The sequence below is a fragment of the Cyanistes caeruleus genome, chromosome 4 (assembly GCF_971803275.1).
Source record: "Cyanistes caeruleus chromosome 4, bCyaCae1.hap1.1, whole genome shotgun sequence".
NCBI lineage: Eukaryota > Metazoa > Chordata > Aves > Passeriformes > Paridae > Cyanistes > Cyanistes caeruleus.
In genome coordinates, this window is record NC_141704.1 from 7,531,409 (window position 1) to 7,542,966 (window position 11,558).

Consider the following 11,558-nt stretch of genomic DNA (forward strand, 5'->3'; position numbering starts at 1 on the left):
AAATAAGGGAAACTGCATCATTTTGGTTGGGATCAGCTAAAGCAGTGCCATGTGAAAGATGAGAAGAGAGTCGTTGGATGGGGAATTCTGCAGGTGGGAGAGGGTTGGCAGTGCTCACTGGCCTGTGCAGAGATGTGCCAACCTAGGGACAGCATCTCTTTGACCAGAGCCTGCTGCTTCTACCACTAGGATGGATTTTATTTTGCATATGTGCAGGCCATGGAAGAAAATGAGTTGTGTTAGCCAGGATAAAAGGCTCTGTGCTGCCATTACCTCTGTGTTTGTGTGGGAGTGAAGAGCAAAGAAAAAAAATGCAATGACAAAGTCTGGTTTCACTTAGGTGCTGTTTATGTTGAGAGTGAAGAACTGCCAGCCCACACACACTCTCCCCAGACAGCTGCCAGCTACAGAGTCAAGATTAACAGGGAAAGTTGAAGTAGCATGGTCTAGTAAGAGATTTTGGTCAGAGAGAACAAGGAAACAGAGAGGGTAAAAAAAAATTGATCCTGTCCAAGGACTCTCTCAAGTCTCTTGAAGGGCTCTGGCCAAATTTCCAGGGCCATAATCTCCTAAATGAATTTGCCAAAGCATTAAAATATAAATGTAATTTGTACAAATGACACTGTTTTATTTGAGATGCTAAGCTCCTGCAGATGTCAGAGGAGCGAAGGGTGTTAATCCTCCTCTGGCAACCACAGCCCAAAACTGAGCATCAAGCTAGAGCACTTTGAAGAGATGGGGTTTATCTTTTGGGTTTAATTTGATTATATTAAAGCAAATTTTAAGCAGACTAATACTGGGTAAAATAGAAGTAGTTTTTCCTTGTGCTGGAGAAAATACCATCCCTGTGCAAGTCCTACAGTGCCACTGCTGAAATGATCACAAACATCTGCTGAGGGGTGGAGCAAAGCCTTTGCCTAGGTAAGCAAAAGGACAGCTCAGTGCTGAGCAGCGGCCAGTCACGGTTCTTTTCCTTCTAGTTTTTAGCTGCTCATCAGAATAGTGAACTACTCCCAAAGAATACTTGAAATGCTTCCTTCAACAGTCAGACAAGCCCACAGGGCAGGCCAGCCTGAGGGGAGTTTGAACACAGCCACTCTGGTCTGTTTCCCAGAAGAGCGTGAGAAGGGCCAGGAATGGTCACCAGCACTGTGTCCCTCCGAGCTGGTGTCACAAAACCAGGAGCATGAGTGAGTTTGACTGTGAAAAGTCCCATTATTTTCAATGGACTGTTGATATATTCAATGTATTTATGGAGTTTACCTACAGGGTATAGCTTGAGTGTAGGGCTTCACCTAGGCCACTGCTGGTGGGTTTCCTCCATCTCAAATGGCCTCATCTCTTGCAGTTCAGTGTCTCAGTGAGCACTTTCCCCTCCTGTAAATATGTGACAAGTCATTACCAGGCTTTGTTTTACATCACTATCTCGACACTCAGATCAGTTCTGGGCCACAGCCTGGTAAAGTTGTTGTGAATTGTGGTACCAAAAGCCTGTCTGTTATGTCCAGAATCTTGAAAATAAACTTCACTGTGTCAAATCCACTGTGTGGCTTCTCTAGCCAAGGAACTAATCTAGGCATCAAAAAGGTGCTAATGCAAAACAGACAAAACTACACATTCAAGGTTTGAAAGTAGTTCTGAGATCCTCTAAAGGGCTCTATGTACCCTGAAAGTATGACTGGCACTTTATCTAGGAAATTGCAGCTGAGACCAATTTCTTTAAGGCTCCCCAGGAGCAATGGGAAGCTTTATCTGATATATTATTGCTATGATCCCTGGTATAAAGTCTCAGCTTCTCATTTTCTGGTGGCTCAAACAGCTTGAAAGGGAAAAAAATATTCCATGAAGCATTGGATGATGTTTGGGTTTCCTTTGTTTTGGAAAACAAACCAATCTGAACTGTGAAGGTCAACAGAGTTCAAGTCAGGTGAATGATATTGCAAGTAGAAAGGGTCACTGATATGCTTTTGTCAACATGAAACATTTATTGGAGTCATAGCACAGTTGTTGGTTCAGAGCAATAAGGATTTCTTCTAAGTTTCCACCCCAGAGTTTATCAGTTGCTAAAACTGTACTTGAAAATAAAAGATGAGAAAATTTTTCATGCTGTAGCTGAGGTTGAAAGACCAGGAAAGCAAGCTCCTGTCTTTAGTTCTGTCAGCTTTGATTTATAGCCTTGTACGGACTGATAAAGATTCTCCAGCACACAAAACACAAGAGAATTATTTCTTTACACATCAGAACCAGGACAAAGTTGCAAGATGTCAAGTACTTCATTGACATTTAATCATGCTTTATTACTGAGGCAATTCCTAAATATTAAAATGACGGTTGGTTATTTACAAGCATATTGCTGCCATGGTAATTGTGAGCAAACAACTCTAACTCAATCTCTTTGGCAATTATTTTCAAATCTAATTTCTGCTTGAATCATGTTTATATCAGATTTAAGCTTGGTTCCATCTGGAGCAGATGCAGTCTTCTCATAAAAGGAATAATTGATCAAATTCTGGATTTGGTTACATGCATACAACTCCACTGTAATCCAAAATATGTGACTACATGTCCCAGGAGAGAGGGTCAGCTGGAAGATCTTGTTAATTAGTATGTTATGTGTTCAAATTAGAATTGTATGCTGCTATTAGCGAAAAGTGGACTGATGCTCTCTCTGCTTGAAAAGGATTGTGCTGACAGGTAGACAGCAGGTCTCTTGATACTGGAAGTTCTCAGTGTATTTATCCTTAGATCCTTGATGATGTCATTTTAGAAATGAAGGCAACAAAATATTGTGTTTATCCTGACATTAATTCAGCTAATCTTGAAGAATTTGATGCAAGAACGTGAATATTTTTATTTATAGATTTCACTGTGATTGCCTAGGCAATAGGAAAAATCCTGTCTGCTTTGTAGCTGGAGAAACAGAGATACAAAGGGAAATTCAGACATCACAAGGAGGGTGGAAATCTCAGTCTTCTCCATTGGGCCTCACTGGCTCCTTTAGCAATGTCTGGATATTATTATTTTAGGACAGGCATGAACTGCTTTGGGAATGAAATGTCTCCAGCCCCAGTTCCTCATCGGCCCTGTGCTTTCTCCTCTCCTTTCCTCTCCATCCTCCCACCAAGGTCACCCACACCCTGCTCACAGAGACCCTGTGCTCCTCTTTCTCTCCTCATGGACCATATCTTCCCTGAGTCCCTTCCCTTCGATGTACACCAGATGTACTGTGTGCCTCCCACCACCTTTTCTCTCCATCTTCCTCCCTCTCACACCAGGAGCAGTGTGTGTGGTCCCCAGCCCATCACATGCCTTGACCATCACCTCCTTCTCTCTTCCTCACTCCCTGCTGAAGTCCCATTACTGGGACCCTCTTCTTCCTCTCCAGATTTATCATGTCTCTTCCACAACTGTGGCAGGAGTCCCTTCAGTATCTCCACATGCCACATCCTCAACCCACCAGAGTCAGTCCACATCTGCATTCCTTCTTCCATCCACTGCTCTCTGACTTCCAACCAATGCACCACACAGTCTTCACAAATAGCCTGCCCTCTTCTTATTTTGCTTCAATTATTTATTTTCTCTTTACCTGAGAAGGCAATCAGTGATGGTACTAACATTTTAAAGCAAGTTGAGCTGATGGGCAGAGCTGAGGGAGGACATTGCTTTGCTGTAGGATACCAAGAGCTGCTGCTAAGCAAGTCCCACAGAGAAGCTGAACATGGACGCTCAGACACCAAGACTCTGTGAGTCTCCTGTTTGTCCCCAGCTTGCCACCAAAATCATCTCAGCCCATTGGCTCCAGAGTGCCCTGACAGCCTGGGATTGATCAGATGCAACATCTGGGCTGTGTGTGCCGTGGAGACAGAAGTGCTCCTTGTGTGTGGGACTTGACAAGTGTCACTGACCAGACCTTGGCAGGAAGGTCCAGAGGTGAGGGGCAGCAGAAAGCCCAATTCCTGCTCTAACAAGGAATTTCCTTTCAGATCTCCCTAATGACAGCAAAACATCAAGGGACTCAGAAGAAGATTCAGCAGGAACTTCAGGGCAGGACAACACATCATCTTGGTAGATATTTCTTTTGTAGCTTGTTCTTAAAAGATCCCTAAAGCCAGTGATGAAAGATTTGAAGTGGTGTGATGATTTAACTTGAATCACTTAGATTGTCCAGAGGGATTTGGCCCATTCCTGGCTTCTCCTCTGACTGCAGATTCATATAAATTTTACTCTGAAATTGGGTCATGTGTACTCCTGGAGAAACCCCTGGCTCAGGTTAGCCAGAAGAATCCCTGATCCGCCACTGCAGAGGCTTGGAGCATCTTTGGATTGCCACAGTCTCGACCCTTCAGCATTCTCTGTTCCAACACCACAGGCCTGTGGAGGTTTGAGATGCTTGTGCCCAACAAAAGGAACACCTTCTGCTACAGTGAACGCTCACAGCATGGGAGAGGTGCTGGCACTGCTTTTGACAGCACAGAGAAGAGCAGCAGGTGAGCAAAGGCAGGGTGAAGTGGTTGGAAGGGAGCAGGTAAGAGCAGACAGAGGGGAGAAATTGTCACAAAACCATTGTAAATCCAAGAGCACCACAGGCTGTCTCAGTGACAGCAAATAGATGCCTCGTGCTTATAAGCTGCATGCATGCATCAAAATCCAGACATCACACACAGAAATGGTGACTGGAAGGAGCCTGCTGAGGTCTCTTTTTCAACCTTCTCAAAGCCAGATGGCTGCCAAGGGTATGTCAGGTCAGCCCTGGATTTGTCCAGCCAAGCCTTGTAATCCTCCAAGCACAGCATCCCCATCACTTCCATGCTCCCATGCTGCACTGCCCTCCAGGCGAGGAGATCCACTTTCCTAACATCCACTCTGAGCCTCCAAAGCAAGAAAAACAAAACAAAACAAAAAAACCCCAAAACAAACCCCACAAAAAAAAACAAAACACCAGCAAACAAAACAAACAACAAAAGTGAAACCAGAGAAATGTTTCACAGAAGTGAAACAACAAAAAAAGTGAAACCACAGCTGGTGAGGGAGACCTTGATAACATCTGGTTTGGCTCCTTGAATGTCAGAATGACTAAATATACTAACTCCATCCCCAGATAATGGCCAGCTAGCTCTTCTTCAGAATCCAGAGCACCATTATAGTCAGACCTCACTTCTACAAATTATTGGTTTTGGGCACCTCCATTTCTTCCTTATATTTTTTACTTATATTCTACATAGGAGCTGTGGTTGATGGCAACAAGATTGAGGTGGTCTGCAGAGCTCCCAGCTCTGGTAATTGCAGCATAACCCACTTAGAAACCCTGATTCTGATAGGTTTCTTAATTCAAGAAGATATATTTCACATTAAACCTTTTTTTTTAGCACTTATTCTACACAAAGGGAAAATATCTTTGCCAAACACAGTATTTACTACCTGACTATGAAGAGGAAGCAAACAACAGCACTCTGAATATACATGATTTGGAGGGGAAATTGGGAGAGGAATGGACTTCTAAACAAAAGCTGTGATATAAAAAATTTGAGTCACACGTGGCTTCTATTCCTCAGTGTTTATTGAGGGGAAAATAGCCTGTACCCTCCAGTTAACTAGCCAAGAGAAAATGAGAACAGCACTATTTGTCAATTACTATTTATTATTTTAGTAGTAACAATGGCAAAACACACAACTTTTTGATCTCATTAAAGCAAGGATAAATTGAATTTACCAAAACTGTACTCAAAACCTTATTGTTGCCTCCAAGCACACACAAGCTAAAAATAAGATGGAAAAGGGATTCTGCAGCCACTGGTGCCACAGCCTTGAGGCACCTGGCTGAGGTGGCAAAAACGCAGCTTTCACCCAAGTCAGGGGGGAAAAAATGATGCCTGTTCATTTCAAGGGATTTTGGATGAGATCCAAAATAAGTGAAGATCAACAAAAGATAGGAAGACAAGTGATCAAAACATACTGTAAAAGTGCCTGGTATTATTACAAACATCCCCTAAGGCTTCTGATAACAGTGCAGGAAAGCTATAGCTGTCATATTGTATTATTTTAGTGAGAACAGCCATTAGCCCTTTCCTGACTGCATGCCAATCAATACAAGGTAAATGCTCCCGTGGATTTCTTCTCTACCCTTTTTATACTTTGTAAAAGCAAGCCAGTTCTCTTACCTTGTTGCACAGTGGCTTCTAGAGCACTCACCTTTGGCACGTGGATGATGGACGACCTGGGGATGTGAGTGCAGAGTGCAATAACTTCCTGGCTCAGCTTTTGAGCAGCAAACACTGATGTCTTGGTGGCAGCAGGCACTGCCTGAGCAGCAGTGTGATTGCTGGAGCTGCTGCTTGCATGGCTCTGTTTCTCAGAGCGTCTGCTGGCTTTGAACATCTCCTCGCTGTCCCTCTCTCCCCCGTGCTTGATGCTGCTGGCTGTTACTGTGGATGGCTGCAGGGACACTGCTGAGGCTGCCTCCGCCTTCTCCTCCTCCATGGACACAGGACCTGCGTTGGGCTGCTCAAACGGAGTGTTTTCGTGTGTGTTTCCGAAGCAGGTGAGCAGGGCTGAGCAAGGGAAAGGATGCATCTTGGATGACAGGTTATCGGATCCGCTTAGCCTGCTTTCCACATCCGCATAATCAACAGGCTGCACTCACATCCAGAAGAGTGCCCAAAATGATAGCCCTGGCATGACGGCATTCCAGCCTTCCCAGGAGAGAGCACCCCCTTTTCTGCTGTCAGGAGCATTCAGAAGTGGGGTATTACACCTCTTGCTCTGTCCTCCAACAAAGTCAGCCCACTATCTCCTCACTGCTGTCCGCTCCTATTGTCTACAAGGCAGGGAGGTGCAGGCACAATAAAAACGTTTACAACCCTTGCATTCACTTGCTGGGAGCTGTCAGCAGCTGAACAAAGCCCTCACAATACCCCCATAGCCCCGGCAGGCTACGGTTACAGGAGCGGAGGCTCCGGCACCAGCGGCCCTCAATCAATAGTGCCGCGGCCTCAAGTTACCTGGTGAAGGAGGCAAAAAGATAATGTAGCCCAAGCTCTGAGCCATAACAGCATCAACACTGTATCAGTGTCATCATAACAATAGAAAAACTGGCTCTGGTTACGCTGCTCGGGTGTTTATTGGCAATAAACCCCCAAATCGTTCACCTACCACTGACTCAGATCAAAAATGTGCTTCCATTATGTATACATCCATCATGCTGTTCTCCTTAAGATGGGAAAATGAGCGGGTGCTTTGGTCAGGAAGGTGAAGCATGGGGTGCTGTGTGGGCACCCCATGTCCAGCACACAGCACAGGCACAATCCATCCCCACAGATCCTCCTCCAGCCATGAAGCATCGCATCTCCCAGCGTCAAAGTCACCCACTGCTCTTCCCAGCCCTCTCCATTCCACAAAGAAAACCAGGGAAGCATCTTACTAAAACTCATCTGCTGTTGAGTGGTTGTAAAGGGAGACATTTCCTTTCTCAATGTGCAGTGGCTTGAGGCTGGCTATTAGAATAAAAATATGCGGGAAGTGAGGGAAGAAGGGAGTTTGTGGTTAGAGCATCTGCTTCCAGAAAATCCCAGTTCCTTCTGTTTTGTGCTGCCACAGGCTTCCTGTGTGATAGGGGAGATGTTATTTGATCTCTATTTCCATCTGTTAAAAGGAGGAGAGTAATCACTTCTTTTTTTCCACCCACTATACATATCCTGTCTCTTTGTAAAAGGTTATAGACTCCTGAGGGCAGAAGCTTGTTCTTATTTGCCTTTAAGCTGCTGGTACAAAAGGTCTCTGAATACAAACATGGTATTTACCTGCTAACATCTTCTAAAGAGTAATTTGGGGTTCAGTCTTTCCCAACAAGGTCATAGTTTTCCATGTATTTTTCTAGCTTGATTTGCTGTTAGATGTTGCTAGATATTTATCAGACCCTCCCTTTAATTGTTCCTTTCATATTCCTGTAAGGTGTAACACAGAGCAAAAATGTGACATATTAAGAGAAACTCGTGTTTCTAGTAGTAATAGTAGGTAATCAGGAACCAAAGTTCAGAATGCTGAAGATTAAATTCCTGATGTGAAAATTTTCAGCACTGAAAAGGAGCAAAACAATCCCCAGTCCCTCATCCCCATTAACCTTGAAGTTCTCTTTGTACCCTTTTCTAACTGAGTCTTGCACATCTGCACGTCTCAGTGGCTGGTTTTGGGGTTTAGAAAGGTCCAAAGTGGCCTCCAGCTTGCACAGCAATGGATTTTGGCCTGCAGGGGCTTGTCCTGTATCACTCCCCAGTTTGTAAATACTGCCATGGTGAGGTGAAGATCATACAGCTCTTGGAGTGAGTGACCAGCAGGTCAGGTACCTGCTGACCCAAAAAGGCTTGGAAAATGTTAGGAGAGGATCTAACAGTGGGTAAAGCAAACTCAGAGGTGAAAAATGTGCTGCAAAACTGGCAACTCTTGAAGTGAAAAACATTAGTTTCATTATAGTTATGGAAGAGCTTGATTTTGGTTTGTGGTCCACCTTGCTTTACTTGAGGTGAAAGTATCAGCACCAATGTCAGCATCCAACAAGTGCCAGGAGCCAAAGGCTGGCTGTGCTGATATGCAGCAGCTTCCTCTCACTTTGCATCCACTGGGGGGGACATGGATTCCCTTGGAGGTGGATTCACTGCCAATAGATAATTTCACTCACCTGGGTGCCCTGCTCCTCTGCACAGCCCTGTGGTTGTGAGAGGTCAGATGGTGAGGACCAAAGAACTGTTTTTATATGAGAACAGCTTTTGGTGCTTAGATAAGAACAATAATTTCAAAGTGATGCACAACTAACACTTTAATGATCTGACATTTCTTTAAACAGTAAGCTATCTTTGGAATTAAAACAATTATTTCAGCAAGTCAGTCAGCCAAAACCGACATTAAATTGTTCCCAGGTCTTCAGCTGGCCATGCCAGCTTTTCTTCAATTCTTTCCTAGTGAGAACCTAGTGAGTTTGTAGGGACACCAGTGTACACAAAGACTAGCTGCCTGAGTGAGTCGTGACCACTTAAATTCACCACAGGCATAGATGGGTGTCTGAGTGAAAAGTGGTAGTTCAAAAAATCAGGTGTGTGCTTGTATTACTTTTGTGGAGGGAGGATGTTCAGTGCCTGCTTGCTGTGAGAGCCACAGAGATACTTTTTCAGCCAACAAAAAGAGCTAAATGCTCCATTGTACCTGTAAGAGAACTGATCAGGACAAGAGTAATTAACACATGAGTCTCGTCCTGAGTTCAAAGACAACATGGGAAATCTCACAAGCTGAGAATGCCCAAAATTAACTTGGTGGTGACATCTAAGAAGTGGCAGCCATGAGCCCCAGCAGTCAGACATGCACTCCATCTCCTCACAGCTTGGGGCTATTGGGTTTTGGTTGAAGCCCATCACTCTCGCTGACACTGAAGTCATGATTCAAGGTTTATTTATTCAAGCAGATCTCGTTGCACCAATCAAGTGTACTAACCATTTTTTATGTGTGATGAGATGTTATTAGGACAAGAAACAAGACTTGCTTTATTTTTCCTGAGTTTGCTCATAAATTAATGATGAGCTGCAATGTTATGGCTTAACAGCTCAGGGAGTTGGACATGTCAGGTAAATGGAGAAGGTGAATTGTAGCCAACTCTTGACCTGTCTTCAGTATTATTCCTGCAAGAGAAATTTTTCCTTCACGTGGCTGATATTATACTCTCTTCTCAGCAGGAGACATCAGGTCAGATTTACCTCAAATGCTCCAGGCTTGCAGCAGGAACTAAGCCTAGCTGGGTCTCTCACTTCACAGGAGCCAGGTTTGCAGTATTTTTTTATAGCTTTTGTTCTTCTGAGTTGTTCCTTCTTTCCTCATCGCTCCTTCAGTGACACTGACCCTCTAAATATCTCCCAAACCCATGTCTGTTTGGTGGGTTTGGCCATAGCTCAGCATTCCCCAACACCTCCCCTTTCTCAACCTGACAAAACCACACCCTGCATCTGCTGCCCCTGTGCTGCCTGCAGAAGGAATATGTTCATTGCACCAAAGAAAGTTTTAGGTTAAATCAGAGCTGATGATAATCAATAGAGTTCCATTGTCTTCAGATCTGAGGGATCAGAAATGGTGATCAGAAGATATAAATCCAGTCTTCTACTATCTCCTCTATCTCCTTTCAGACTGCCCAAACTTTAGCTGGAAAACAGCTGAGCTTCTGTCTCCTCCTCCTTCATATGAAACATATTAAACTGTCAGAGGGCAGGTCTAGATTCAATATTAGGAAGAAATTCTTTATTGTGAGGGTGGTGAGGCCCAGAGCTTCCCAGAGAAGCTGTGGATGCCCCATCCCTGAAGTGTTCAAGGACAGGTTGAATGGGGATTAGAGCAGCCTGGTCCCATGGGAGGTGTCCCTGTGGCAGGGGGGTTGGAGCTATGTTTGTGTGATGTATGCTTTCTATACACATAGAGTATATACTTTCTATAGAAGATGAGTAGAATGTGAAGAGAGTAAACCATGCAATCATGAAATCAGCTGGAAACAATTTGGATGGAGCTTAATAGAAGATAGTTCAGAGAAGGGCATTGCAGATGCCAGAGGGACCAGCTAGTAAGGGAAGGCTTAAAACAGCTCAGCTGGAATGCAACAAGAAACCAGTTAGATAAGCAATGAGATAAGATGGCCTGTGTTTATCTGAGACACATAGGGATTGAGGTTAGAAAATAAAATTATTATGATAGCCAAAACACTCCCTAATAATTTCAGAGTTTCTTTCATCTTCTATTGTACCTGCTGTTAGGCATCACTGAGGGCAGGTGACTGGCTGAGAGGAGCTATTAGTCTCATCCAGTTATGGCCTGTTTTTCTAGACAGGAAAAATTTAGGCTGATTCACAAAATAATTTACTTAATAGTAAATAAGTTTTTAAAAACATGAACAGGAAACTTTTAAAGTTTTTTTTCAACTCATTTTGTGAAATTGCTAAATGTTTTGACACTTTCAGCACCAAACAAACAAACAAACAACCCTCCTCCCCCCTGTATTCCATTTCTAATCTGGTTTTTGAAGGTCTTGAGCATGCCTGTCAAAATCTCACTCCTGAGAGGCTACAAAAACATCCTGTCTTGGAATCCAAAAACCTGTCAGGACTAACTGATCAGCTGGAGGCAGACTCTGAGTACACCCCTCTGTCTTCCCATGAAAGGCTATAATTTTGAGGGACTGTGAAAATGCTTATTCCCTAAGGGACTCCTACTGAGTACTGGGAAAAAAACACAACTAAAAAGTAAACCCATGTGGTGAGATTACAGAAGACTAGAAACTAAGAGCTAAACTAAAGTCCTTTGAAACAAATTGTGCTATTCTACTGTAGAATTTATACCAGAAGTTGGATGATTCCTGAAGCTGGATGAATACACACATGTATTCTTTATATTAATGAAAGTCATTGTTCAAATTTTCCATTTCTGGCCATGCAAATAATTTTCATACCAAAACAAAGTCCTGGGCCTTGGAGCCAGAAACTTTTGTAAACCAAGTCTTGATTCTGCTGTTGAAATGGGTACATCAGAGAGGATAT

General features: G+C 43.7%; 1 protein-coding gene across 1 annotated transcript in view; it reads right to left on the minus strand.

The window, feature by feature from the left end:
* The window catches only part of LOC147653414 (uncharacterized), a 31,526-nt gene extending 21,831 nt beyond the window's left edge, over positions 1-9,695 (minus strand). Inside the window, exon 1 of the mRNA XM_086886571.1 lies at positions 6,190-9,695. Within this exon, the coding sequence (XP_086742697.1) occupies positions 6,190-6,570 (381 nt within the window). The 5' untranslated portion in view covers positions 6,571-9,695. The remainder of the gene's footprint in view (positions 1-6,189) is intronic.
* Between the last annotated feature and the right edge of the window lie 1,863 nt (positions 9,696-11,558).